Here is a 26,232-nt window from a genome sequence, read left to right as displayed (position 1 = left end):
AAGGGCTTCAGAATCCCTTGGATTCAGCTAAGAACCACTGACCCACAGCCTGATGACAGCCAAGCTTTCCTGCAGAATTGTTAAACTCATGTTCAACTTATTTTGCTACATACCTTAGCTTGAACTGTGAGCGAACTTCCCCATGTTCTATTTGAATCAGTTCATTATAGCAAGCAATTATGCTGCTATTCTCCATAAATCTCTGGGGGAAAAAAATTGAAGATAACACGTAAGACATATACAGTTACTGCTAAAATAGTCAAGGAAGTGTATCCATTTTTTCAACCCTCAGGTAACAATGTTACATAAGACAATTAGGAAAGAACACAAGATGAAATCAAACAGTTGTCACACTTGCTTCCATGTGTAAGAAACAACAGAGCAGATAATACCGTACATTTAACTCTATTTTAACAAAGGTCGGGAAATTGTCACTATGAACATTCACAGGGAAATAAATACACAAGGGCTAGAACACCTCCCCAACTTGGCTAATTCCTGAAACACCTGTTCTTTCTGTTGCACTAAGGCAAGTCCTCTGAAACCCGATCCTGGTTGTGTTCAGTGTGCGCCATGTAGAAGTGGTCCCTTCATCATCCTGAGTACTTTAATGCATGCCTTTCCATTACACACACACACACACACCCCTACCTGCAAAGCCCCCTGACTCGCCCTGTCCTTTGCCCCCCATATCCCAGGAGGAAGCTAGGAAAGGGCTAAGGACAGAGGGGCAACCATGAACACATAGAGGGAAGTCCTTTCCATTTACAAAGCAGAGTTAGACAAGGTGAGGCTCTGGTCTAGCTTCTGGACAGGTGGAGATTATAGGTCAGTCTGTAACTGAGCTCTGGGCAGTATTGACTGATGCTTCTAAAAGTACAAAAAAGGAATGTGATAAAACAAGTTTTTGAGAAGGTTGGAATAAACAGATAGGGTTTTTTTTTTAATTTTTTAATTTTTTTTTTTTTTTGGTCTTTTTAGGGCTGCACCTGCAGCATATGGAAGCTACAGTCACCAGCCTATGCCACAACCACAGCAATGCCAGATCCGAGCCACATCTGTGACCTACACCACAGCTCATGGCAATGCTGGATTCTTAACCCACTGAGCGAGGCCAGGGATCAGACCTGTGTCCTAATGGACACTAGTCAGATTCGTTTCCACAGAGCCATGGTGGGAACACCAGGTGTTTTTTTTGTTTGTTTGTTTTTAAATGGAAACTTTAAAAGTAAACTTCTTTTGTCTATATCTATCTAGAAAAGTAGTAAAATTCATTTTAAAGTGTATAAGGTACAGAAAAATATAAAGAAAAACCCTAAATCACAAATAATGTCATAAGCTAGAATTATTCATTCTGGTTTATTTCCCTTAGGTTTTTATTATGCCTCTGTGTATATATATTACATATATATATAAAATCATGCTATAGTTTTACCTTCCAATCTAAGTAGTATTTTTTTATTCTTATTTTTCTTTAGGCCTCCTAAGAACTTCCACTGCAATGAAGATCAGCCTTCTGTCAGGTGATGGTTTCTGACCCTGGAGCACTTTGCATGTACCTAAGTGACTCAGTTAAGTGCTTTGTAGACTAAAGGCAGTGAAACCATCTTTTGGGAGCTTCCCAAGAAATCTGCAATAAACTGAGTGAACCAAGAATGGTGCTCTTCAAACTCCAACATATCAAGAATGGCCTGGGCATTTGGTTAACACGCAGATTCCTGGGCTCTGCTTTCAGAAATGCAGAAAGATGTCTTTGGTTCAGAACTTCTCCATGTGCTCAGACGTGATATTGCCCAGGTGTACCATCCATTCTCTGGAAAAGGAGAAACACAGCCCTCACTAATTCCCACACTCACTGGACCACAGAAGCCTTCTGTCACAGGCACTTATTAAGAGCTTGGAGACCCTAGGAGTCCATGGAACAGTTTAGGAAACATGAGTTTGGAGGACCCAGCATGGAGCTGGGAGTTAAACACCACGCATTTGCATCTTGATGTGTTATGAGTATGAGCGCTGCAAGCGAGCCATTTTGAGCCTGTTTCCTCTTCTGTAAAAATGGAGACAACATTAAATTCCTCCTCTGTAGCTGAGGATCAACTAACTCACCTAGAAGGGAACCCAACAAATAATTAACCTTGGTTTTCCCCTTCCTTCTCCACCAGAAGCCTATCCAGGGAGGAACTGTATCTGACCACTATATGCCCAACACACCTAGCACACAGTGTTGCTCACAGGAAGTGCGCCATAAATACTTGCTGAATGAACTTATAAGCATCATTCCAAACAGATCAAGAGGTCCTCAAAAAGTTGAAAGCAAAACAGCGGCCATCGCCCTTTGCTAAGATGCGCATTCTAAAAGGCTCAGAGAGGGCTGAGCACCATGCAGTTGGCCGCTCACACACAGCTACAGAGGCTTCAAGGGGAACTGCTGTGGAATACTTGATGGTACAATGTGTTCCCAGAACCCCACTCAGGGACCCACACACTGAAGCACTGGCCAATTAGCTCGCAACACAGAGCTGAGTTTCAGCAGATGATTTAATACAATCAAAACAACTCAGAGATGGGAAACAACTTCTCGGAAGGCGAGAAGAATAGCTGGCATATTTGGGAGGGTGCTTGGGCAGACAGTTGCCAGAGACAAGATTTTGCCCAAAAAAGGAGACTTGCCACCTGGAGAGCAGCCTCGGATGACTGTGTGCCACAGTAACTGAGGAGGGACCGCCTTGAGGTGCAATGTGCTTCTCTCGGAAAGAGCCCCAACAACTCAGGGGCACCCTGACCTAGCTGGCAAATGGCCTTGATCACACCCTGCACTAAAGAACACCAGGTGATCCCTGACAGGTACTGTTTTTCATGCTTCCACAAAGGACTCTATTCATCATGGCTGCCCGCAAAAAAGCAGCACCGCATCTAGACGGAGGGAAACAAAGCAACACAAGCAGATTACAAAAAGAATCAAAAAGGAACAATGGTATTTTTCTTCTTAATTTTACTTGAAAGTGTCTGTACTCGAAGAGGGCAGGTGTTTCTCCTAAGCTTTTCTGTAATGACCATGCCATCTCAGCCCCCCAGACAAGATGCTAGCACTCCCAACAGCACCAATCGCCACACCAGTTGGACGGAGGCAGGGTCACTGAACTAAAAGCTGACCTCCAGAAAGACACTCAACAGCACCTCGGTGATGGGGGCTCATCAGCGTAACTGCCAGTGTGCGGTGCCTTCTCCCATCTGTCCCCAGGTAGTGGAGAGAACCTCCAAGCTCACATCTTGAGAGCTCCTGCCTCAGACACAAAGGACAGCATTGCAGTGGGGCGCCTGGGTGGTCAACATTACGCAGAAGATCTGTGCAAACTGAGCAGGTTTAGTTACTTCCAAGAAAATGCGTAAGTAAAGAGGTCCCAGCCACATAGCTTCTTGGACACTTTTCCTTTTCCAACTCTCGGTTCTGAAACTCAGCCACCCTGTCTCAGGCGCACTCACGGAGAAGCAGCAGCATAGCACGACAGCGCCCAGAACCGAACGGCCACTTCTGAGAGACGCCACGATGGATAAGAAGAAAGCCTTAGGGGAGTAAGTGACATTGTCACCTGCAAACATTCATTTCCATCACACGTGTGAACCACGGCGATACCTTCCAAACTTTACGTAGCACTGCTTCTTGCACAGGGAAGCACAAAACAACTCCATGCCATGGGCAATTTCTGCTTCTCTATGGTTGACAACAAAGAAGGGTTTTTTTTTTTTTTTTTTTTTTTTGAACCCAGGGTAGCAAAACACCATCACTCAAAGCACCCAAAAGAATGTTCCTAATTCACAAAGCATTGGCAGCCTCCTGTTTTTGAAGGAAAAGAATGCATTACATGTATCTGAGATTCAGAGTACTCCTATCAAAGACCTTGATATACCAGGTAAATCTAGTTTGTTGGTAAATATCCTTAATCAATCTTAATCTTCAAGTTTTTTTGTTTATTTATTTAGTCTTTTTTAGGGCCGCACCTGTGGCATATAGAGGTTCCTAGGCTAGGGGTTCAATTGGAACTATAGCTGCTGGCCTACACCACAGCCACGGCAATGCTGGATCTGAGCCATGTCTGCAACCTACACCACAGTTCACAGCAACACTGGATCCTTAACCCACTGAGCGAGGCCAGGGATCGAACCTGTGTTCTCATGGATGCTAGTCAGGTTCATTAACCACTGAGCCATGACAGCAACTCCTTAATCTTCAAGCTGAGTGCCAGTATTATTCATGAAGTTGTCAAGTAATTTTTCTTTGCTGGTATTTCTGGTTTAAACCAGGAGTTCATAAGATGCTACAAGTCACTTGCTTAAGTTTAAATTATCAGCAAAAGTTGTGTAAGGCAACTGTGGGTCTCTACCCTGACCTATTTTTTTCCCCAAAGGGTAATTAATCTTTTACTTTTTTTTAAATAGGATAAATATGTTTGTTATTTTAAAACTTCAAGACTATAAAGTGAGGTCCTCCACCATTTCTCTGTAAAGGTTTGTTTTCTTTGCAATTATGAAATCTTATTTTCTCTGAACAGTCTAGGGGTTCACAGGCCATGGGTCAAATCGAAGCCACACCACAGCCACAGCAATGCGGGATCTGAGCTGCTTCTGCAACCTACACCACAGTTCATGGCAATGCCAGATCCCAACCCACCAAGCGAGGCCAGGGATCGAACCCGAAACCTCACGGATCCCAGTCGGATTCGTTAACCACTAAACCATGAAGAGAACTCCTCAAAAGTCATGTTTTGACTGTTCCACATTTTGATTATCTTTTCCACCTCTTTTCTTCCCTCTCTCACCTGATTCCATCCTGTTCTTTTCCATTTGCAAACATACAGCCTTGCCTCCAACCAAACTGTCCTACTGTCCCTACCCTGGAAATACTGGGTAAACCTGGTTATTTGTTTGGTTTCCTTTGAACAGTCGGTCTTCATCTTGAAGTTAAGTATCAGCGTTGTTCATGTCATTGTCACGCAGAATTTTTCCTTGCCAACATTTATGGTTTCAACGAGGAGTTCCTAAGATGCTGTTGCTGTCATGGGCCCATCCCCAGGGTGAAAGCTCTGGCTAAGCTCTGATGAATATGGAGCCATGGGCGCTGATCTGGTGAACTAACTGTATGTAATCTCTCTCACGCACATATGCACGCGCTCGGGCACACACACACACACTAATCCGCTGAACTGACTTAAATGAGATTACTTGAGGACTACAGAATTTTTGACCTGATAAAATGTGATAGCTTTTTATGCCATTACCTATCTGCAGTTAAGATATGCAAAGTTATGAGGGAAAAAGGAAAACGAGCCTGACTAGCAGGTGCTCGTCACCACCCCATAGAATCGTTACTTCCTCTCCCTCACAGTCCCAGGCTTAATTCCCACAACAGTTATCCACGCCTGTCTGGCTAAGGTAGGGGTCTGCACCAAGGGGAGGGTGCAGGATCATCTTCCACGTACCCTATTGAAGCCCGCGTGCAGCAGAGGGAGGACTGAGGCCTCTTCATGGTCACTGCATCTGCAGCAAAGCAGAAAATGCGGTCACTTAGCAGATACGAACCAGGATTCCTCATGCTGAAACACAGAGAGAGCGAAAAGGCAAGCAGGACAGCGGCTCTCGGAGCGGCTTGCTTCCTGGCTATGTGTGCCTGCAGGGTGTGCCCACCTCATAGGACCCAGATCCCCACGTCTGTCTTCAGATGCAAAATGAGCAGGAACTCCAGCAATGGTTGTGAAAGCATCACCACAGGTGCACGAGACAGGCCTCTCCAGCCCTGGGCTCCTTGGGGATTGGGGCATACGTACGGGAGCAGACCCATCAGGGGACAAGCTAGGTGCAAAACTTACCCCAGAGACCACTGTTCTCTTTGCTATCCCCAAACCTTTTGGATGCACGACTCCCACCCCAAGACCTAATAGGGTTCAACCCTCAGGAAGTCACCTGGCATTCGAGGCTGCAGGGCCCCAGAGCCAATGGCAAAGAGGCAACGTCAGGAAAACCAAGTTAGAAGGGAAGAAAAAACCCCACAATGGATGATCGCCACTCGTTTCCTGGCAAGGGGTCCTACACTGAGCCTACAGTTGGTTTGAGTGCAAGGTGGTGCTGGGGGATAGCGTATATCGTGCAGTCACGCTGCTGCCACCTTTATGAGCCACAGGATACCCGAGAGAGTCAATAGGGAAGAAAAATGGGAGAGTGGAGGTTGGGTGGAGAGGCAGAAAGAGAAGAGGAAGAGAAATCCCAGTGCCGATTTGTGGCATCACCTGGGGCTGAATTCTGCCCAGCGGGGAAAGGCTCTCTTCCCTGGCCCTTTCCTCCTAGGGAACTCAAGATTCTACTTCCTCTCAACAACAAATCAGGAGGGGAACAAAAAGGGCTCCCAAGGTACTAATCATGTTCTATTTCACATGGGGGCGCAAATGGGGGGGGGCAAACAGCATTCATTTTATTATTAATTCTATGTAGGAAATATTTTAAAAATAGGGGGGAAAGGTGGAAAATCCTCCTAAGACACAGCAAACCATTACTCGCCACACATTCTTGCTACATGAGTAGGTGCAAAGGATGTTTTGTTCTTGGGCCCATGGAACCAGCCAGGCTTCGGGAAATGCTGTGTGGCCCAGTACTCTCTTGCATGCAGGTTAGGACTCTAAGACCCCGTTAAGAGCTCCCAGTCCCGAGAGATAAAATAAGAGCAAGAGGCCTGCAGAAGGCTCGTCTCACGTCTTGGATGCCCTCCACCTTTCCCCCTGAGATTCCATCCCCCACCAAGATGGCAAGGAGGGAAGGAAGCCCTGGGACAGCAGCTTCACTTTCTGTGGCCCAGGGCCCACGCTAGGTGGCAGCTCCTAACAAGAGACTGAGGAGCAGCAGGTGGGAAGACGTCTTTGATGAGGGCAGGACTTTGAGGCCAAGATTTCCCACTGTCCTCATAGGGCTTTGGAATGAATAGCTCAACCCTGCCCTGACTGGGAGACCAAACCTCTCTCTGGAGTCGCTGGTCTGTCCACTCCCTCAATGCAGCATCTGTGCCATTCACCCAGATGGGGCCAAGTCCAGTCAGTCCTAGGCCCTAATTAAGGCCTGATTCTCTCCAAAGCTAATGATGGCCATTAAGTGATGACAACCAATTTTGATACTTGCCAAGATTCCAGGCACTGCTGCTGTTCCATCATCGTGTCCCCTTTCCAGGTCTTTTAAGTGCTGGTGGCCATTTCAGACAATCAACACAGCACAGCAGTTTCTCATTCCACAGTCTCCTACCTACAGCTCAATCCTTTTATTCTTCCAACACTGGCATATATCCTGCTGTCCTGCTTCAAGCCACCTAACAGTCCCAACGTAAACTGCACAATCCCTTTCTTGCAGGAGATTTAGTGCCTCTGTTCTCACGCTATGATTTGTTTCTTAAGTGGGGGGAAAAAAAAACAACAACAAAAAACCAAGCATTCTTTCATCTCTTTTCTTCAAAGAAAAGCGATAAGCTGGAACAATGTTCTCTCCAGACCTCCTCCTCTCCAGATTTTTTCCACTCATTTCTAGAACATAATGAGTCACCGTATTTCCCCCCCGCCCCCCGAGGTGTACAAGCCTGTGCTAACAGGAATCAGATATGAAAAAGAGAAAAACCTAAATATTTCTAGAAACTTGCAGAACAAAGAACCCTCCCTCCCCCAGAAAGATCTCAAGTTGTTGTTCAAGGTCAAAGACCGCCCTCTTGCTTTGTCAGTGCCAAGACTGGATTGTAGCAGACAGATGTTTCAGGATGAACCATATCCTCCCAGCTGGGGATGGGAGGTGAGCTTACGTTTGTGAAACCACTGCCAGGATCACCGTGTGTTCCGAAGGATTTGTGGCCCGGATTGACCTGCAAGGAGACACAGCACCATGTCACACCAGGTGATTGGGTCTTGTTCCTTTAAGTGGACTCAGAACTTCAAGGTAAAAATGGCACACGTTCAAATGTCCCTCTCAAGAAAAAGTCTGAAAACACATGGAAGACAACAAAGAAAGATGCCCTTGTGGATTAGGACAATCTCTTCGTTTTACTGAAAAAAAAAAAAAAAAAGAAAAAAAATTTTTTTTTTTAAACTCCCAGGCAATTCTCCAGTAGGTCAAACCTGCCAATTTTCCACTTCAAAAACTGGCAAATTGCACTGAAATCCCATGTTTTCTGATTGAAATTCCACTCTGCAAGAAAATTGGCAGTCCTACAATTCTCTACTTATCAGTTTGTACTTGGGGAGCTAATTGGAGTGGATCTTTTTTTTCTTTTAAAAGAGTGGATAGTTCAGAAAGTTGACCTTCTAGTAAAGACCACTGGCAGCTGGATATAGTCTTTCAAAAATTGTACAAAGGGCCATCCAAATTCTTTAGTTGTACAGTTATGTATGCTTAAATACTTAACAAGTGAGTCACCAACTCGGGCTGAGAAATGTTCAATATAGAAACTGTCACTATGATGATATTTGTTGTACTACGACCACCTGTATAGAATTGCTTTATTCCCTGGGAATTTAACAGGATTAAAATACATGAAGATAGAGAATTTTGAGGTCCATAAATCTTCTCAAAAAGTGTCCTCTGCTGCAACTCAGTTTCTAGCTAACTCTAGCCAGGGGTCATGCATTGCATGAATTCTTAATAAAGGGCCACAGACTTGAGTCTTAACAAATCAGCAAGCTTGTTTCCATCCATTTCCTGGGCCTGGCCTCTCCTCATTTCCAGGTCCTGCAAAAAAGAACGATCATCTCCAAGCACAGAAGGCTCAGGGTTGCTCCTGAGTCATTTGTAAAACAACCTGTGTTTGTTTTTCTTCCCAGCTACTGGCATTCGTGCTCCTTTCCATGGTAATGTGTCTGCACTACTGCTTGCCCAGGACAGGCGGCTCATATTGCTACGTCCTCTTTGATTCCTAAATTTCCTCACCTTTCTCCAAAAAAGGTAACTTTCCCATGTCCCGTCCCTTGAGACCTTACTCTATGTGAGTAGAAGGCTCTTGAAAATAACCAGGATGTGACGGTTCCCCTTGAGGGTAAGTGGTATTGGAATGAGATCCTTGGGAAAGAAGGCCTGAATTCTCTAGGGGGTGGTAGGGCCAGCAGAGACTACATCCTGCAATCGCCCCACCCCATACCATGTCCTGGCAATGTGAAGCTCCACTTATTTCCTACTTAGGAGCCTGCTGAATTCTCAGCAAAGATACCAGAGGCACCTAATGAAAAAAAAAAAAGTACAGTGTTACAGAGATGTGCTGCTCATTGCTAGGGAAACACTAAGCCCTTCCCACCTTCCTCTGGCCTCTTCTGCCCCAAGGCAGCATCCTGGGTACACTGCTGGGCTGGATTCTAAGGATGGGGCTCAAGCAAGAGGAACTCACTGGCCTGCAGCTCAGCTCAGCTTAGCTTGCTCAGTTTCTTTTGCATCCCTTTCTGCTGCTGATCTCTTCTCTCCCATTCCTCCAGAGCAACTGGTGTGGCCAGAGGAACTAGGACTGCTCCTGGTTGAGGGGACTAAGGGGGACCTGGGAACAGGTAGAGCACAGGTCCAAGGAAGCATGCTAGCTAAGGTCCAGTCTAGCTCAAAAGCCAGGGATCCCAGGCCGTAGATGACAACGAAGAACGTACATCAGCTGAGAACGTGGCCCCACGCATCTAAGGGAACGTGTGCTGGCGACCCAGCAGTCTAGAATCTCACCATCCTCAGCGTGACTGGTGACAGTCACTAAATGCACCAGTAGATACGTAACTGGCTTTGGAACTGGACTAATGCCTCATTTTTCTGTGCAGCTAAGATGAAAGTTCACCCATCAGGAAGCAAAACTACATTTCTTTAGCAGATAAGCTTTATAATCTTCCTTGAATATAAACTGGGTCTTTGTCTGAATTAAAAGAATTCTTGCGATTAATTTTTTCTTTTACACCTGAAGCCGGTCTTAAATCATTCTATATATGCACAAAGGAGTGTGGTTTTTCTACCACAAAATCACGTAAGAAGAATAAGTGGAGGCCAAGAAAAAGTTGACATACTTAGTCATAAGAGACCCAATTCTAGTCACACACACACACATACACACACGATAAGATCTAGGATAGGATTATTTGAGACCACTAAGACATCTTAAAATAGATTCCTGGAGTTCCCGTCGTGGCGCAGTGGTTAACAAATCCGACTAGGAACCATGAGGTTGCGGGTTCGGTCCCTGCCCTTGCTCCGTGGGTTAACGATCCGGCGTTGCCGTGAGCTGTGGTGTAGGGCACAGACTCGGCTCGGATCCCGCCTTGCTGTGGCTCTGGTGTAGGCCGGAGACTACAGCTCCGATTAGACCCCTAGCCTGGGAACCTCCATATGCCGCGGGAGTGGCCCAAAGCAATAGCAAAAAGACAAAAAAAAAAAAAAAATAGATTCCTTAAGAAAATTTCTGCTTTGGGAAGCTGAAAATGGTCCAAGGATAGCAAGGTGACGCCTGTAGTGAAAAACCTCTCTTAATGTGCTAATTTCTTGTCAGGGTACCAAAGGTTTTAAGAAGCTATTTCCCTACCCTTCATTTCACTTCCTAATATTCAAGGCAATTCCAGCTCCATATGTAAGTGGAGTCTGTCCTGATCCAGCATTTAATTAGTGACCTCTTCCCATCTAGCTTCAAAGCATTCCACTTGTGCTAAATGGATCAGTTCACCCAGAGCTAACTCTGATGACTGCATTTATTTATGAACAAGCAAGCATTTCCTCCCCAGAGCACGAGCATTTCTGTAAACAAGCAGGGGGTTTGGATCCCTTGAAGATTTTCTGCTGCTGCTGCGAAGTGGCTGCCTTCCCCCCCAACGACTGCTGTAGAATCCACCCATCTGTGTCAGGCAGGGAAAAAATGGTCTATTTCACACATTTCTGCTGTTCATTTTGGGAGAGAATAATTAAGATTAAAATATCTGGTTTAAATCCAAACCATATCTGCATAGTAAGAGCTGTGCGAATTAAATTTTTTTTTTTTTGGAAACATGAACAATACTCAAGGGGAAAAAAACAGCTTTAAATTTTCAGTGGAGCCCAGCTCACACCTCTAAGTTCACTGGAACCCAAATGTAGCAAAACAGAAAAGGCCAGAGGAGGAGTTAGAGCTCCCATCACAGAAATCTGTATGCTCTGCTTAGAATCAACAACACACACTTTAGAAACACTTGGGATGGAACTAAAGACAATTCTAAGTGAATTTCATTTTAAACTCTTAGATGGACATGAACTAATATGTTAACATAACTAAGGTACCTGCACACCGCCTCTGCATCAAAGTTTCGAGTTTGTCTGTGATCGATGACAATGATTTCATGATGCTTATCGAGGAAGCATTCCAGGGCTGACTCTGGAGTCCGAGCAATGTTGCATCTATACCCGGCTCTGTCGCAGGCCCACCAGAAGCCATCACTCTGACGATCTTCCTTGGCAAAGATAAGTAAAACCTGGAACACAGAGAAAAGAGGATCCTGAGAGCAATCATCCTTAGAGACTATTCAAAACAACCCTACAACATACTGGTTTAGAAGGCAGCCTCCTGAGAGAAGCTCCCTAGGTTCAAATCCCAACTGGTCCACTGATTCTGAGGTGTCTTGAACAAGGGAGTCCCTCCCTTTGGCCTACAGTCCATCCACCATCAGATGTGATGGGAACAACACCACGTAAGCTAGCTGTGAGGCTTGAGTAACCACAGAATGGGTGCTCCATCACTCTGCTGGTGGTTCTGATCCATTTGTAACTTCCTATTGGCTTTGTTTTTAAATAGACTGAACGAGACTCCAAAAGGCTAATCAACACAGGTGAGACTACAGTTCACATACACAGGGGTTTGGTTCCACTGCTGCTGGCATTGCACATCAAGGTGCCTGGATGCTACCTCTCTGAGCTTATACCTTAAATCCCTACCCAGACACAGAAAGATCGGGAACTCAGAAGGATCTCAAAGAAAAAGTCTAGCACCTGACATTTACCAGATCCAAAAAGAACAATCGTGACATGTGATGCTCCTAGAGCTAAAGTGAGGAAATAAATGTGCCTCTTTCTGCTTCCCTGAAAAGGAAGAAGGTAGCTGTCCTGCACACCCCGTAGCCCTCACCATTCCCTGGGCTGTGGCGCCCAGAGGGCTGGGGGCCAGAGAGCCAGAGATGGACATGCAGCTGCCTGAAATTGTTCATGTATTTGTTTATCGTCTACCTTCCCCACTGGAATTGAGCTCCAGAGAGAGAGGACCTGCCTCTCTCATTCCTGCTGTGACTCTGTGCCTAGCACCGGGTAGCACTTACTCCCTGCTCAGTGAGCATTCGATGAGCGAAAGGATAACGCCGTAGAAGATTTCTACAAGATGCAAGACGGTTTTACTGTCAATCTGAACAAGGCAACCTCAGGCAATAGGTCCAATAAGAAATACATATAGGGAGTTCCCATCATGGCGCAGTGGTTAACGAATCCGACTAGGAACCATGAGGTTGAGGGTTCGGTCCCTGCCCTTGCTCAGTGGGTTAACGATCCGGCGTTGCCGTGAGCTGTGGTGTAGGTCGCAGACGAGGCTCGGATCCCGCGTTGCTGTGGCTCTGGCGTAGGCCAGTGGCTACAGCTCCGATTAGACCCCTAGCCTGGGAACCTCCATATGCCGCGGGAGCGGCCCAAGAAATAGCAAAAAGACAAAAAAAAAAAAAAAAAAACAACCAAAGAAATACATATAATAATCTCAAGATATTGATAAGACCTTTATTATTCTTCAGCAGCCACTTCTGGTTTAAACAATTAGGAACAGAAGGGAAGTTTCTGGTCCTTTAAGCTCATAGCCAATACCATTCTTCATGATCACATTCCAAAGGTGTTTCATTTAAAATCAGAAACAAGACCAACGGTCCAATCATTACCACTGTGTGTGTGTGTGTGTGTCTGTGTGTGTGTATATACACATATATACACTTTTATATATTGCTTTTTAGGGCTGCACCCATGGCATATGGAGGTTCCCAGGCTAGGGGTCCAATCGAAGCTACAGCTGCTGGCCTACACTACAGCCACAGCAACATCAACATCAGATCTGAGCCACGTCTTCGACCTACACCATAGCTCACGGCAACGCCAGATCCTTGACCCACTGAGTGAGGCCAGGGATCAAACCCGCAACCTTGTGGTTCCTAGTCAGATTTGATTCTGATGCGCCACAACAGGAACTCCTACCACTGTATTTTAATGCTTCATTAAAAGTGACAATAGACAGAAAAACAGAAACAATACTATCATGAATCTCATGTGCCTGTCACCCAGCTTCAGCAATAACCAACTCCTGGCCAACCTGGTTTTAACTCTATCGTCCCACTTTCCAACCCTTCTATTAGCTAGTGGCAAATGCCATACACGTTGTCTATACACATCTGTTCAAGGTAAAGACTCTTTCCTTAAAAAAGAGAAAACCACACCATTTCATACCTATGCCTTTCTAATAATTCCTTATCATTCAACAGCTGAATGTATCATAAATATCATTTGCTCTACACTATTTGAATCCTTTCCCGTTTTCTCAAGTGCCATGTTTCCAGAAGAGAAGTAATATGTTTTGGCATCATTTGAACATTTTCTTCTTAGCACGTGGCTTGAAACTATATGCCAATAACACACGAGGCAGCCACATTTACTAATGGCTCACTCTGGGCAAGGCTGTGTCACTCCTCAGACCAGCTCACCTCCAAAACCTTGGCTACAGAGCTACTTCCAGCAAGAAACAGGAAGTGTTTCTTGTAAGCCAACTGAGGGGCTTAGCTTTGTGGATTTTGATGGTGATATAAAACCTTCAAATGGAACTATTAACAATGGAACTATTGTCAGCCATACAATGAGACATCAACATCAAATGCTTTCACTGACATGTGGAATCTGAAAAAAGGACAGCATGAACTTCTTTGCAGAACAGATACTGACTCACAGACTTTGAAAAACTGATGGTTTCCAAAGGAGACAGTTCGGGGGGTGGGGGGATGCGCTGGGGTTGTGGAATGGAAATCCTATAAATTTGGATTGTGATGATCATTGTACAACTTCAAATGTAATAAATTCATTAAGAAAAAAAAACAATGGAGCTATTATGAAAAAAATCAGGTAGAATAAACTGGGTTTGTACAAAGAGTCATTAGCCCTTTATGTGAGGTAGCTGTGAAACAAGAAACTTAATAGGGCAAGAAACTTAATAGGCAGAGCCTCAAAGTCAGAAAAGGTGACATAGCTTCTTGCCTCATCTGGATCAATTATGGATTGCTAAGCAGGAATCTTAACATTTTATATTTCCTTTATACCCATTCCCCCTCAATATTTGACTAATGCAATAAGAGCCTAACTGTATTCCCATACTGAATACGGATATTAATTTCATATGTTTTACATGTCCTTAATAGACTAGAGAGTTCCAGTTTGGGATACATGATGTCATTATTCAGATATTTCCTGAGCACCTATTATGTGCCAGACACCTTTTTTAATTGCTTAGAGTACACTGAGAAACAAGCAATGGGCATAATAAATAATCAAATGATAAGGACTGTTATAAGTGTTAAGTGCTAAGTAAAAACAGTAGGTCAGGGTAAGGGGGATCCAGAGGGGGCGTGGGATCAGTGTTAAGTAGGGTGGTTAGGGTGAGCCTCACCGGGAAAATGACATAGAAGCAAGTAACATATATGCCTGAAGGAAATGGTTAACTGAAGAAAACGCATTCCACTAGGAGGGAAGAGCTCCACCAGCCCCTACAGTGGGATGCCTGCCTGAGGTGTTCAGGGACTGCAACAAAGCCAGTGTGACAAAGGGGAGGGCAAGCAGGTGGGAGAGGCAGTGGAGGCCACAGCAGAGGTCTCCATCGTGGTAAGCCTTGGAGCCACTTTGGCATCTTACACTGGATTTCGCATGGAAACTTATAAACCGATTCAAAGGGAGTTTTATTAATCATGCCTTGTTCATTTCTGTATTTTTGATGCTTTGAGGTCTGAAGCCTTGCTGATCTTGGAGGGACTGCCCCCTGAGGGCCAGCCACTATGGAAAACAGTATGGAGGTACCTCAGAAAAGTAAATATAGAACCACCCTATGACCCAGCAATCCTACTCTTGGGCGTATATCTGGACAAAACTTCCCTTGAAAAAGATACCATGCACCCCTATGTTCACTGCAGCACTAATCACAATAGCCAAGACATGGAAACAACCTCAATGTCCATTGACAAATGAATGGATTAAAAAGATGTGGTATATATACACAATGGAATACTACTCAGCCATAAAAAAGAACAAAATAATGCCATTTGCAGCAACATGGATGGAACTAGAGACTCTCAAATTAAGTGAAGTAAGTCAGAAAGACAAATGAGATGTCACTTATATCTGGAAGCTTAATATGGCAGAAATGAATGTTTCCACAGAAAAGAAAACCATGGGCTTGGAGAACAGACTTGTGTTTGCCAAGGAGGAGGGGGAAGGAGTGGGATGGACTGGGAGTCTGGGGTTAATAGATGCAAACTATTTCATTTGGAGTGAATAACAAATGAGATCCTGCTGTGTAGCATAGGGAATTATATCTAGTCACTTATGATAGAACATGGTGGAAGACAATGTTAGAAAAAGAATATATATACATATATTCATGTGGGACTGGGTCACCTTGCTGTGTAGTGGAAAATTGACAGAACACTGGAAACCAACTATAATGGAAAAAATAAAAATCATTTAAAAACTAACAACAAAGAGGTAGCAAATGATATTCAATTGCCTATGAATGCACTTTTCATGTGCCAACCAATCAAGAGCCTCTTCCCGTACCACCTCTATCACTCACTACCCCTCTGGGCCTCTATCCACTTACCCAAATCACTCCAGAGGCAGGTACCACCTAACTAAGGGCAATCCTTCTGCCCAACACTCCTCTGCAATGACTCCAACTGGCCAAACCTGTCTACCCTGCCTCAGCCCTTCCCACAGAAACCACAGACAAGGGTGCTGCTTACATGGTCCCCATCCTGCTCCCTACCTCCGACCAACCTTAATGCCTCCCTCTGTGTCCCTCATGGCCTGCCCTCTCCTCTCAGGAACTGTGAGTAACAAACTGTCTTTCAGTGACAGCCTCTCCTAATCTATCAGCCTCACTCTACCTCCATAATAATCAAAACCTGTATTTTAAAACAAGAGCATTTCTAAGAGTACTCCCTAGACAATGTCTCTGGGTGGTGTTTACAATTCTTTGCATTCCTAAAAAAAACTAATTCCGAAAGACTGCTTTTCAATAATTCACTCCTAAGCAAAGTGAAAATCTATGGGAATAAGAAAATACATACATACACGCACACATACATATATGTCTATACATACAAATACATATATTTTAGAATAAAGTACTGTAATATTCACAGGTCTATGCATTTATTTATCCCTCTATCCATCTAGTAATACATCTTTTTTTTTTTTTTTTTTTTTTTTTGCTTTTTAGGGCCGCACCCTCAGCATGTGGAGGTTCCCAGACTAGGGATTCAATCGGAGCTACAGATGCCAGCCTTTGCCACAGCAATAGCAATGCCCGATCTGAGCCTCATCTGCTACCTACACCACAGCTCATGGCAAAGCTGGATCTTTAACCCACTGAGCAAGGCCAGGGATCGAATCCGCAACCTCATGGTTCCTAGTTCGATTCGTCTCCACTGTGCCACGATAGGAACTCCATATTCATTTTTTTGATGTCTGCCTATCTCTGAAAAATTCTAATCTTCTCTAGGAAAGCATCACACCCAAGGAACCAAAGTTGTACTCTCTCTGTCCCTACCTCCTAGCCACTGCTGGGTTAATAATGTTGTTTCCAGGAATCTGAAATTTGAACTAGAGACACCAAAGCTGGGAACTAGGACCCACGGTTCATTAACAGCAGAGATATTGAAGGAAGAACCTGAAATTCCTTCTGTCAAAATGCTCAGAGATGGCTCATTGCCATTCTTTTTAAGCCATGAATTTTTCAACTCAACCTCGGATTCTGGGGGGAAAAAAAATTGCAGTAATATATTTATTACAGACACGATTTTGTGTAAGGCAGCTGTTACTTGAAACCAAAGAATACAAGCCCTCCTCAAACCTTATGTGAAATAGCTTCTCTCCAGATTTAATATTCTACATATTAATGTTTAATTTCTTTGTTAAACATGGCAATTTGTAAATATGTATTGACCATTCACTGAAGCAAATGCCATAGAGTGACTGTGAAAAATACTTTTAAAAAAAATCAGTAATAGAAACACATCTCATCTGGCTCAGTGGGTTAAGGATCTGGGCATTGGCCCTGAAGTGGCTCGGGTCCCTGGTTTGGCTCAAGTTCGATCCCTGGCCCAGGAACTTCCACATGCCATGGGCGCAGGACAAAGAAAAAAAGGCATGTCACTGAGCCTAAGAGTAAAAGTCAACTGACTGGTACTTGTTCTCATATCATGAGGAACACTCTCTCAAAGAGCACTTTTGAAAATCTATCAAGCAAGATGTTAAGAACTGGGAGCAAAAAGCTGATAGAGTCAACTACAGACCAGGTTCTACACCGAGGACTCAAAGCAGGGGAGAGATTCAGGTAGGCAGCTAAGTACAAGAGATGCACTAACGAGTGGTGACCAAAGACCGAGCATGGACATGGCATCCAGGGAAGGAATCCAGACACAGAAGAACAGGCAAAAGGAAGTAGTTTTGTTACATCAACCTCACTGTCCTCTTATAAATACATCAAAAGAGAAGAAGATTAAGAGCAGATCTGGGGTGGAGTTGCCCCAGCTCAGCGCTAACAAATCGGACTAGCATCCATAAGGATGCAGGTTCGATCCCTGGCCTTGCTCAGTGGTTAAGGATCCAGCGTTGCCGTGAGCTGTGGTGTAGGTTGCAGATGTGGCTCGGATCCTGCCTTGCTGTGGCTGTGGCGTAGGCCGGTGGCTACAGCTCCGATTTGACCCCTAGCTTGGGAACCTTCACATACTACAAAAAAAAAAAAGGCAAAAAAAAAAGCAGATCTGGGGTGAAGCCTAGGACAATGAGGAAACATCTTCTGAAGCAGCTTTTGGCCAACTTGGGTTTTGTCCAGGATCAGAACACAAAAATAGACAGTTTTCACTTAGCATGGCAGTGCCAGACCACGTAAATAACCATACAAAGCCATCTTAATAAACCCTGGTAAAAATGATCACTCTGGACCCTTTAGAGATTTCTGTCAAAATATAAATAACTTCCTTATGGTTGGTTATAAATGTATATAGAAATGGAAAAAATGTAAAACATTTCATCAGTACACTGTAGCGTAAAACATTAAAAATGAAGAATTTAAAAAATTTTAGGCTTAGGAGTATTTTAAACAGGGCTTGTCTTCTAGTTGTATAAATTATGATACAGAATGCGCCTCACTTCTATGCCTTGGTGAATTATAAGCTCCTAAAGTCTGGATCAGCTTCCAACATTTTATCCTCTGTATTTCAAGGTCATGAAATAGCCCCAGAGTTCCTTTAATTGGTGTGCAATTGTTTTGCTGGCATCCCTTCTTCTGTGACACTTCATCCTTCTTGTCAAAACCGCTTTCTTCATTTATGTCAAAAAACTTGCTTGGCTGACTTTCCCTGGCTATCTACCTAGACTCTCTCGCAGGCAGTAGTGTCAATATTCTTACAGTCAGCTCTCTCCTCCAACTCCACTGACTTCCAGCATTATCTCTTTCCCTTTCTTTGCTATGCTTTCATCTTTGTTGGCTAATGCCCTCTTTCAGTAACTGACCCTGTAGAATGCTGTGGGTGTTATCATAGAGAGTTAAGGCGGCAACACAAACTGCATAGGTTCCTGTCTGTGCTTGAACAGGCAGAGAGTTTGAAAAAAAAAAAAAAAATCGACATGATTGGTCACTGATTGTGCTGTGTATTTGTTACTTATGTAAGGACTTGCGGACTGCAGAAATAGAAGCAAGGTTGGTACTTTATGTAATTATTCAGTTAAAACACCAACGCAACTGCAATCTTTGGGTCCGGTGTTAACTCAAAAATGTGTATCCATTGATACTGTGCAAAGGGAGGGCTACCTGCACAGCTTTTCGAATATAGCTATGAAGGCTTCTGACTGTCCTGAGGACCCGCCCCACCAACCTGTGCCTTCTTAGAACTACAAAGTGTAATTCCTCTTTCAACCCAAGTCAGAAAGCTACGTTGAGAGCGGACCCAAGGCAGGGCCCAGAGATTAAAGTACAAGGGACCAGTGTGAGAGGCTACATGAGGGTAGTATCCAGACTGCAGGTTACTAGGGGCAGAGGGGTGAGGGGGGCAGTTCCAGGGACAATGGCAGGAACAGGGATCATGACTCTCAGGAGTTCTCAGAGCAGGAAGGGGCTCTGGCAGTGATCCATTAATCCCCAGGCAATAGAGGAGGCCGGAGTCTTCACTGAGCAAAGCAGCAGCAGCTGAACCCACAATTCCCACCTCGTCCATAGTGACCTTCCCTGATGTCCTCTTGCTTTGCTAGAAATACTGTAACCATTCCTTTGACAAGTTTTAACAAGAAAGTACTAAAAAACCATCTTTCTGAGGAGAGCAATAAACTGTCTTTGATATTTAAGTAAGACTGAAACTCTATGCTCTGGTGAAGGCAAATTATGCAAAGAAGAAATCTGCCTTATCCTTAAGTTGAAGAACACAATACAGATGTTCATTATTAGTAGTATTCTTTCTAGAAAGGCTGTCTACATGTCTCCAAATGGATTATCAGTATTTCCCATTAAACATCTAACTTTCAGAATACTTGTTTTGGTTTTAAGACAAAGCCAGGTCACAAGGAGCTTTGAGAGTAGACCACTTATTTAAGTGTATCCACATAATACCTAAGTAATTGGCCAATCTGATCATAGGTGGGGTAGACTCGGCTGGGGAAAAATAATGGTTTGGGAGCTTTCCTTCAGCGTCCCTAGGAAAGTGATGCTAAGCCATCTGGTTGGGGTTCTGATGTTAACTCGACTTGAGCTTTGTGCAAACTGGAACTATGCAAAATGAGGCCTTTGTCAGGCAACTTCTGTTAAATGAGAATTTAAGAGCCAACCATGAGACTGAAAGGACTTGAAGTACACTAGCACATGTCACAAACTTTCCAAACTTTTTGGAGGTGGACATCATCCCCAGTTACAGACATGAAGACCGAGGCAGGGAAGAGTTAAGAGACACCCACAGTCACACAACTAACAAGATTTGAACCAAGGTTGGCCTAAAATTCTGGACCCAAATTCCTAATAATTCTGTGGTTCTGTGTAAGTTTTAAAGCAAAGTCTTGCTAGGAGAAAAGTTAGGCCATAGCTATGAGCATCTGTTTCTAAGTCCTGTTGGAAAGCTCTGTGCGAGGGGCGGGCCAACAACACTCCAGGCAGAAACATGCCAGTTCTACACATGAGGAAGTAAACGTGCTTCAGGCCTTGACGAAGAAAAGGCTGCTTGATTTTCAGATGGTATCATGTTGATAAAAATCTACTGCTTCATACTATTTTCCCTACCCTTTTTTTTTTCTTTCTTCCAAGGCTGGAAAATTCAACTGGCTGTGAGTTGCAGGCTGTCCTGGGAGCACTGTCCTCTATTATAGCACAAGGCACTGCTGCCCACCTGCTCCTAAGCATGCTCCTGCCAGCCCATGCCAGCATCACGCAGGCTGGTCCCCACGCAGGAGCATGCTTCTCCCGTGACCTCAGACACGCATGCCCCAAAATGACCACATCCTGCAATACTCTTATCAAGCAAGTTCCTCCCAAGTCCTCAGGGCTCTGGCTGATGTAGCTCACATTCTTGGCACAGCTGTTCAAGAATAGGCACTTTTCTCCAAGAAAAAAAAAAAAAATTAAAAACTAAGGTTCTAAGCCATGGTTTGATTTTTCTAAGAGAGCGGCAATGATAGTATCAGAAGCACAAGAACGTGTGACTAGGTATCACTGCCTTTCAAGTCAGAAGGTAACAGACAAGAAAACCAACCAGCCCGACTCCCTGGCTGGTCAGAGGTCATGGGCAGCCCCGCACCCCTGCAACGCCTGCTGTGGGGCCTCAAGCACACGGGTCGCCCCCAGACTCCTCCTGCCTGGATCAGTGCATCCAACTACACTTAAATGAGACTCAGGGGTAAAGGCATCCTCAATTCTAAGTCGAGCTTCTTATCTTAAAAAAGAGAGTCACTTAATTATTCTCTCACTCCAAGAGGGACTTTATTTATTTGGTCTTTTTAGAGCTGTACCTGCAGCATATGGAGGTTCCAAGGCTAGGGGTTCAGTCAGAACTACAGCTGCCAGCCTACACCACAGCCACAGCAATATGGGATCCAAGCTGCATCTGCCACCTACATCACAGCTTATGGCAAAGCCGGATCCTTAACCCACTGATCGAGGCCAGGGATCGGACCTGTGTCCTTATGGATGCTAGCCAGATTCATTTCTGCTGAGCCATGATGGGAACTCCCAGAGACGACCCTTGACGGACCCTCCCAGACTTGTATCTGCTGTCATGGGGGCCAAACTCATGTGACAGGAACCAGGCAGGGTCCACGATAACAATGGAAACACTCCATCTCTTGTGCTGGTTCATGGCATTAGTTTTACTATTAAGTTTCATAGCTTAGGAGCACAAATTTAAAATATGTGGTTACGATTTAATATAGTAAATACAGTAAGTCCAAAATTACAGGCAACTGTTTCTGTGATGAGGGAGTGAGGGCAATATGGGATATTTAAATACTACAAAGGATGATAGTGTATTTGGGAGGACAGAAATACACTATACTTGAGGTTGTTAAAAATTTGACTGCTATGCAAACATATTAAAAACAATTTAAGTGTAACTTTAAAATAGAAGCATAACCTATAGCTTCTAAACCAGACTGGTTCCTGTCGCGGCTCAGCGGTAATGAACCTGACTAGTATCCGGGAGGACATGGGTTCAATCCCTGGCTTCACTCAGTGGGTTAAGGATCCGGCATTGCTGTGAGCTGCGGTGTACATCACTGATGCAGCTTGGATCTGGGGTTGCTGTGGCTGTGGTGTAGGCTGGCACCTGCAGCTATGACTTGACCCCTAGCCTGGGACTTTCATATGCCATGGGTGCAGCCCTAAAAGGACAAATAAAAAAATAAATAAAGCAGAGAAAATAAAAGGTAATTATGAAAACTATGTCAGTTTGACAAAAAGTAGAAATAAGAAAAAAATAAAAAGGACAATGGACAATAGAAAATAAGACTAATTGTATCAGTAATCATATTTAATGTAACCAGACTCAAGTCAAAATATCAGAATAGGTTTTAGAAAAATAAAACGATGTGCTGCTTGGGGGGGATCTTTAGCATAAAGTTATAAATAAAACTGAAAATGCAAACACAGAAAAAGATATATCAAGAAAATATTAACTGAAGAAAGCTAGTCCAGCCATATTACTAACAAATAAAATAGAAATTAAGGCAGAAGTTTAAAGAAGGACACTACACAGTAATAAAAGGAACAGTTAAAAAGAACAGTTACCAAGAATGCACAACAATCCAGAACTTGGATATACATAAAACGACAGACTCAAAATCTCAGAAAATACTAAGAAATATTGAGGATACTGACATATCCACTATAATAGAAACTGATAGAACAGAGTCAAAAAATTAAGATAGAGATAGTAGAACTAATCATTAAGAAAGGAAACTGAAGATGATTCAAAGATGGAAAGACATCCCATGCTCTTGGACTGCACGAATTAATAACCATACCAGCCAAAGGAATCTACAGATTGAATGAGATCTCTATCAAATTACCTATGACATTTTTCACAAAACTTCAACATACAATCCAAAAATTTACATGGAACCATAAAAAAAAAAAAAATCCAGAATTGCCAAAGCAATCCTGAGGACAAAGAATAAAGCAGGAGGCATAACCCTGTCAGGCTTCAGGCAATACTACAAAGCTACAGTAATCAAAACACTATAGCAATGGCACAAAAACAGACATATGGATCAATGGAACAGAATAGAGGGCCCAGAAATAAACCCACACACCTACAGCCAATTAATTTCAGACAAAGCAGAAAAAAATTTGTAATGGGAAAAGGACAGTCTCTTAGGTAAGCAGTGCTGGGCAAGTTGGACGGCTGCATCTATCAAGAAAGTTAGAATGTGCCTTCACACCATACATACAAATAAACTCAAAATGGCTTAATGGCTTAAATATAAAACATGACATCATAAAACTCCTAGAAGGGAACATGGGCAAAACATCCTCCAACATAAACTATGCCAATGTTTTCTTAGGTCAGTCTCCCAAGGCAATAGAAATAAAAGCAAAAATAAACACGTGGAATTTAATCAAACTTATAAGCCTTCATACAGCAAAGGAAACAAAATGAAAAGAAGACCTACAGACTGGGAGAAAATATTTGCAAACCATACAACTGACAAAGGCTTAATTATCAAATTACACAAAAAGCTCACACAACTTAGTAACAAAAACAAGCCAATAACCCAACTGAAAAATGGGCAGAAGACCTAAATAGGTATTTCTCCAAAGACGAAACATGAAAAGATGCTGGACAGTGCCAGTTATGAGAGAAATGCAAATCAAAACTACAATAGCCAGAATGGCCATCATTAAACGTCTACAGATAACAAATGCTGGAGAAGGTGTGGAGAAAAGGGAACCTTCCTACACTGTTGGTGGGATGCAAACTGGTGCAGCCACTATGGAGGATAGTGTGGAAGTTCTTTAAAAAACTGAAAATTGGAGTTCCCGTCGTGGCGCAGTGGTTAACGAATCCGACTAGGAACCATGAGGTTGCGGGTTCGGTCCCTGCCCTTGCTCAGTGGGTTAACGATCCGGCGTTGCCGTGAGCTGTGGTGTAGGTTGCAGACGCGGCTCGGATCCCGCGTTGCTGTGGCTCTGGCGGAGGCCAGTGGCTACAGCTCCGATTCAACTCCTAGCCTGGGAACCTCCATATGCCGCGGGAGCGGCCCAAGAAATAGCAGCAACAACAACAACAACAACAAAAAGACAAAAAAAAAAAAAAACAACTGAAGATTGAGTTGCCATATGATCCAGTCATCCTACTCCTGGGCATACATCTGGACAAAACTCTAATTCCAAAAGATACATGCACCCCTGTGTTCACAGCAGCAGTATTCACAATAGCCAAGACATGGAAACAACTACATGTCCACCAACAGATGAAGGGACGAAGAAGATTTGGTACAAATTTACAATGGAAAATATTACTCAGCCATAAAAAAGGATGAAATCATGCCACTGGCAGCAACATGGATGGACCCTAGTGAGTATCCTACTATGTGCAGTCAGTCAGAAAGAGAAAGACAAATACCATGTGATATCACTTATGTGTAGAATCCAAAATATGAGATAAATGAATTTAAGTATGACATGGAGTCAGACTCACAGATGTAGAGAATAGACTTGTAGTTGCTGAGGGGGAGAGGGAGGTGGGGAAAGGGATGGATTGGCAGTTTGGGATTAACAGATGAAAACTACTATATACAGAATGGATCAACAAGAAGGTCATATTGTACAGCCCAGAGAACTATATTCAATATCCTGTGATAAACCCTAATGGAGAAGAATATGAAAATGCATGTATAAATATGTGCCTAGGTCATTTTCCTACACAGCAGAAATTAACCCAGCACTGTAAATCAACTATACTTCAATAAAATAATTTTTTAAAGAGAGGTGGTTAGAATAGCATTGCTAATCAATTTCCATTAATTCATGGATACAGAACACTGTATTCAACAAACAGAGACGCATCTTTCAGAACGTTTTTTGTGGAAAATTTCAAAACTTACTACATTACTGGCTACCCAACAAGTTGCAACAAGTATCAAAGAATCCCTAACAAAGCATAAAAGTCATTCAATGGGGGAAGGAAAACTTTAGTCATTTCAACAAGTGGACCTGGAACACCTCGTCATCAGTATGGAGAGGAGGAGAGCCTTGGTCTCTTTACTGTACCATATGTAAAAATGAACTTGAAATAGATTATAGATCTACAATTAAAATTTAACAAAGTTTCCAGAAGAAATTAAAAAATTATCTTCAACGTTGGATTAGGTAAAGATTCTTAGAACACAGAAAGCAATAATCATAAAAAGTGATAAATGAGACTACATTAAAACTAAAATTTTTGCTCAAATATCAAAGTTATGAAAATGAAGAGAAAAGCCGCAGATTTGAAGCAGGTATTCTGGAAATCTGACAAAGGACTTGTAACAAGAATACATCAAGAATTCCTACAACTCAGTAACTTCTTAAAAGCCAACTCAATTAAAAATGGGCAGAAGACGTAACATTCACAAAATGTTTTATTTTACTGGCTGTACCCACAGCATATGGAAGTTCCTGGCCAGAGATCACATGAGAGCTACAGATGGGACCTATACCACAGCTGCAGCAATACCAGATCCTCAACCCACTGTGCCAGGCCAGGGATTGAACCTATGCCTCTGCAGTAACCTGAGCTGCCACAGAGATAACATTAGATCCTTAACCCTCTGCACCATAGCAGGAACTCCCACAAAAGATATTTTTAAATGGCCCATCAGCAAATTTAAAAATTGCTCAACATTATTAGTCAAAGAGAAATGCAAATTTAAATTACCATAAGATAGTAATACCCACCTACTAAATGAATTAAAACTAAAAGTCTCTCTGACATCAACCTTACAAATGTTTTCTCAGGTCAGTCTCCCAAAGCAACAGAAATATAAGCAAAAATAAACCAATGGGACCTAATCAAACTAACAAGTTTTGCACAGCAAAGGAAATCAAAAAGGAAACAAAAAGACAACACACAGAATGGGAGAAAATAGTTTCAAATGATGCAACTGACAAGGGCTTAATCTCTAAAATATACAAGCAACTTATACAACAACAACCAAAAAGCCAACAACCCAATGGAAAAGTGGGCAAAAGACCTGAATAAACATTTCTCCAAGGAAGATCTACAGATGGCCAAGAAGCACATGAAAAAATGCTCAACATCAGTGATTATTAGAGAAAAGCAAATCTAAACTACCATGAGATACCACCTCACACCAGTCAGAATGGCCATCATTAAGAAGTCCACAAATAACAAATGCTGGAAGGGGTGTGGAGAAAAGGGAACCCTCTTGCACTGTGGGTGGGAATGTAAGCTGGTACCGCTATGGAGAACA

The 26,232-nt window shown here is 43.3% G+C and overlaps 1 protein-coding gene across 9 annotated transcripts in view; it reads right to left on the bottom strand.

Annotated features, from left to right (window-relative positions):
• Positions 1-26,232, bottom strand: part of PDE8B (phosphodiesterase 8B) — a 316,607-nt gene that overhangs the window by 105,785 nt on the left and 184,590 nt on the right. For all 9 annotated transcript variants that reach the window (XM_021084468.1, XM_021084469.1, XM_021084472.1 and 6 more), the window contains 4 exons: positions 11,284-11,474; positions 7,826-7,885; positions 5,478-5,535; positions 114-202 (listed from right to left, as the gene is read on the bottom strand). In XM_021084468.1, the coding sequence (XP_020940127.1) occupies positions 114-202; positions 5,478-5,535; positions 7,826-7,885; positions 11,284-11,474 (398 nt within the window). The remainder of the gene's footprint in view (positions 1-113; positions 203-5,477; positions 5,536-7,825; positions 7,886-11,283; positions 11,475-26,232) is intronic.

Source organism: Sus scrofa, chromosome 2 (genome assembly GCF_000003025.6).
Source record: "Sus scrofa isolate TJ Tabasco breed Duroc chromosome 2, Sscrofa11.1, whole genome shotgun sequence".
Classification (NCBI taxonomy): domain Eukaryota; kingdom Metazoa; phylum Chordata; class Mammalia; order Artiodactyla; family Suidae; genus Sus; species Sus scrofa.
This window is presented reverse-complemented; position numbering and strand designations above follow the sequence as displayed.